General features: G+C 29.8%; 1 protein-coding gene across 1 annotated transcript in view; it reads left to right on the forward strand.

The window, feature by feature from the left end:
* LOC106458433 (alpha-scruin-like) overlaps positions 1 to 4,397 on the forward strand; it is a 154,415-nt gene that overhangs the window by 144,162 nt on the left and 5,856 nt on the right. Inside the window, exon 16 of the mRNA XM_022384648.1 lies at positions 1,370 to 1,573. Within this exon, the coding sequence (XP_022240356.1) occupies positions 1,370 to 1,573 (204 nt within the window). The remainder of the gene's footprint in view (positions 1 to 1,369; positions 1,574 to 4,397) is intronic.

Here is a 4,397-nt window from a genome sequence, read left to right on the forward strand (position 1 = left end):
CTTGAGCTAGAAACTGCTAATCTAGTTTGCTTGGCCTAACCAATACTTGTTTATCTGCACATCCTTTCACCTTATGGTTTTGCTGCTCTCATTAAGCCATCATTAATTTGAATGACAAAAAACTAAAAATGGTTCACTTTTACTCTTAGGTGAAACTGCAGTAAAAATGTTTGACTCATAGCTCGCATGACTTTTTGCATAGGCATGTAGCAAAAGTTTTCATGAAATTTGAGCAGATTTTGTTGAGTAACTTTGCACATGTGGCTTATATTTACACCTAATGAAACTCTTAATTGTAGGTTGAAAAGATCTATCAGTGTACCAAATTTGAAAAAATTCATAAAAGTTAAGTACGTTTTTCTATCAAATAAAGTGCGAAGAAAAAACAAAGGAAGTAACTCAATCAAAATTGAAGATGTTATATCTCAGTTATTTCTTAATGGATTGCCTTGAAATTTGGTATATCAAGTAAAAGTCTAGTATGGAACATCCACTAAAATATATGATAGTTTGCATTACCATAGTCCAAGCTAAAGAAGGTGGAAAAATCGCTAAATTCTCACTGCTGTTAATAACACACAGTGTGTCCTGCAGCAGGTTGTTTTGACTGCACAACACACTGCCATGGGTCTTGATTTGTACATTTATATTTTGTTTTTTACATTCATTAATCATCCTAAGATTGGAAAATAATTAACACGAGAAGAGGTTTTTTGTTATTGTTTTTATTTCATCCTTTCCTGATAATTGAAGTACAGTCACTTTCTAAGATGTATTTGCTCATCATTTTGTTCTTCCTCAAAGTACCGTTTAGTATAAGTTTTGTGTATTTTGTATGAGTTAAATAAACTACTTCTTGTAGTGACAAATAGTATCTGTTATTTAAGGACAGTTTCTAACAAAAATATTAACAAAATTATTAATAAATTTTAGAAATGGTATTTCCAAAACACAAAATATCATCATGGTCTATGGATATATTTTTAGTTATTTTGTATAACACAAAAATCTACTAGAAGTGTTTTATTGAAACATTCCATTGGAGGTTAACATTAAACATTTAAGTTTATGTAGATACAAATACAAAGTTTTGTGTAAAACAATAAATATAAATTTGTGTCAGCTTAAGAAAATTAATGGTAAAAGATGTGAAAGCAGTACATCAAGAATTTGGATGTCATTGCACACTTATAAAATGTAAAAAAAAAATCCATATTTTAACCTACATAACCATTCTTAGATATTAGTCACTGAAAATTACAAAATTACCCTCTACAAATATGTTAGATAAAAGTCATTTCTTGTTGACAGTTCTTTATTGATATTAAGAAGTGGAATATTTCTAAAAATTAGATTTTTATCGTTTTAGGGTAGTAGCATCAATGGAATCATACAACCCTAACATTAATGCTTGGGAGGTAGAAAGACCAATGGGTTCTGTAAGGATGGGAATGGCTGTTGTAAATCACAATGATGTTTTGTGGGTTCTGGGAGGTATGAGTTCTCTTCCTTCAAAACAAAAAACTCCTCCAGTGTTGGACAGTGTCTTATGTTTTGAAATATCAAGTAAAGGGTGAGTTAGAAGTGATAGTATGTTACAATAAATATGCTAAATGTTTCATAATGTATCTGTTATTTATACAGTTGCTTAAAATATCTTATATTTTCACAAAAAAATTAAAGAATGTAAATGCAAAAACCTTGAAATTCATGATTGAATTAGTTGTATCACAAAATATTTCTGTAGATGCAAGCTTAATATCATTCACAACATTATTAACCAGAATCAGTGTTGTTAGTATTAAAGTACTATGTGTAACATCTCAGCTACATCATTAGGACAGCAAATGGAATCATACATTTAAAGCACAACAGATTGCAATATGCTTTTACTTTTTTTACAATTACCTACCATCTTGCAGTTGGATACATATTCGTATTTTAAAGTTTTGTACCCCAAAATTCCATCACCTCCAAGTATTCATATTTCTCCCTCAAAAGAATCCAAGTGCAGCCAGTAACTTTTAGATAGATTGGAAATCCCATTGCTCATCAATTAATAGCAAGAACAGAGCAATAAAACCATAGTCTTTTTGGTATTCTACATATGACTGCTATTTAACCACAAAATATTAAATCTCCAATCATTTTATTAGTTAAAAACAAAACTACAGCATAAACTAACCAGGATTGAACAAAATAGTAACTATTAAGTACATTGTAAAAAAAATGTAGTAAATTCAGTATTGCTGATAAGGTCAAATAAAATATTAGAAGTAAGAGTCTTCACTTTGCAGAAATGCATTGATAAAGTTTATACTTAGGAATCTATTCTACATACAGTTTAAATGTGACCTTAACATTTTTCTAAACACATTGTTTAATGGATTCATCAGATGGTAATCAAAGTTTAATGATGAATAATAATATGACTGCAACAAAAACAGACATTTAATTCTTGAATGTTTTGGAATATATGTATTCCATCTTCCACAAGCTATATTAAACAAGGTAAAATGTTAGATACAAAGAATTCTAAAGTTCCAACATTTTATAAAGATCATTAAAAATGCACAGTTAAAAGATGCGGTTAATTAAAAAAAAGAATAGGATTGGTATAAAGTGCAATAATTGTAACAATATTATGTTTTTATGTGAAATTATACAGGTTATTCAAAACATACTTAATTCTAGCAAAGTTGTGTTATTCAGAGTTAGAAATTCATTTATAATGGCTAAACTTTCATTAGTTATAAGTTTAATGTTTGATGGTCCAGTTGAGATGACTTTGAAATGTTTAATCAAGATGAGGTGGTTACTGTTTTTTATTTTGTATGCAAACTGTGAAGTCCAAATCATCTGACAGTTGTTTTCAAGTTCTGATTGATGCAAATGTAACTGGCATATTGTTTTGCCAATATATGTGGGATTACAGCCACCACATGTATATTTATACATGATTCAGTAATTTGATGCAAATGTAATTGGCATATTGTTTTGCCAATTCATGTGGGATCACAGCCACCACATATATATTTATACATGATTCAGTAACACATAGGATTAGGTAATAGCTCTTTAGACCTGAATAGATTTTGAATTTTTAAAGGTGATTAAAATATCATTTGTAGTTTACCCTGTGGATAAAAAGTTTTGATTATTCTTACAATTTATGACTTTACTAAGAAACTTTGTTCACATAAGAAGGGAATGACCAGTCTTAATTAGTATATGTCTACAGTATATAGTTTCTTTGGGGGTTCAGTTTTCAATGCACATCTTTGATATCTATATGATGTTGGGCAATGTTAGTTTTCCCAGCCTGCCTATTGGTGTAACAAATACAATGATGATTTCTCTCGGAAGATCTCTAGTTTTTCTCTCATTTTGAACTCAAACTGGTTTGTACAGTTTTTGTCAGCAATATCAGATGTGCTAGCAATAATATATTTATCAGTCAGTGTGTGCTAGTTTCCACGACTTCTCCTTCATGCAACAAGGATCATTTCATCCTATATTTCTGTTGCTTGTTTTTTACCATATTTATAAAGAATAACTGAAATATATCTTGCTATTGAAGAAATAATTATCCTATCAAGCATAACTTGGCTTTTTAAAAAGAAATCAGTGTTTCTACCTCCTTGGAAAATTTAGACTGCTTCATTTATCTATACAGATCACATGCAATGCCAACCAAAGTAGGGATTGAAAATCGTTTTAAAATCTATCCAACTGGTATTACTTTAATTGTTTGTATACTTTTTATTGCATTTATTTTGTTTTTGATACTTATAGCAATTCTACAAATAACCAACAATCCCTACTTTCCATTGAAATTTTAATTTTTTTCCCTATTTATTTGTTCAGTTTTTATATGTCCATGGAATGAACACAACATCTATAAACTTTCCGTATAGCCATATCCCAGATAGCTATAACTTTTACAAAAAATAAAACCACACTCACAAATTTATAAAATTTAATCCTTTGGCCTACAGATAAGTGTATAAAGCTGCCAAAGTAGGGATTAAATTTTATAAACTTGTGATTATGGTTTTAATTCTTGTTTCATTAGTTTTTGTAGTAAGATCCGTACTTCATTTTAAAATTCATAAATTTATGATACTCTTGTTTGTTTACTTTTGATATTATATCCATATAACGTATATACTTTACCTTTAGAAACTGTCATGTGTCTATCCATCGATATGTAGCTTAATCTGTTGAGTTGAAAAGATTTAAGTATGTGCATGATATTGTTGCGTCAGCGAGGTCACGTGACTAGTGTCACGCCACCTCTCGAACCTTCGAGAAAAAGTCGGGAGATTACCAGATATAGGGTAGTCTGGTATATATATAAGAGGGTGACAACATGACGGAATAATGTGTGTGTAGAC

The sequence above is a fragment of the Limulus polyphemus genome, unplaced genomic scaffold (assembly GCF_000517525.1).
Source record: "Limulus polyphemus unplaced genomic scaffold, Limulus_polyphemus-2.1.2 Scaffold463, whole genome shotgun sequence".
Classification (NCBI taxonomy): Eukaryota; Metazoa; Arthropoda; class Merostomata; order Xiphosura; family Limulidae; genus Limulus; species Limulus polyphemus.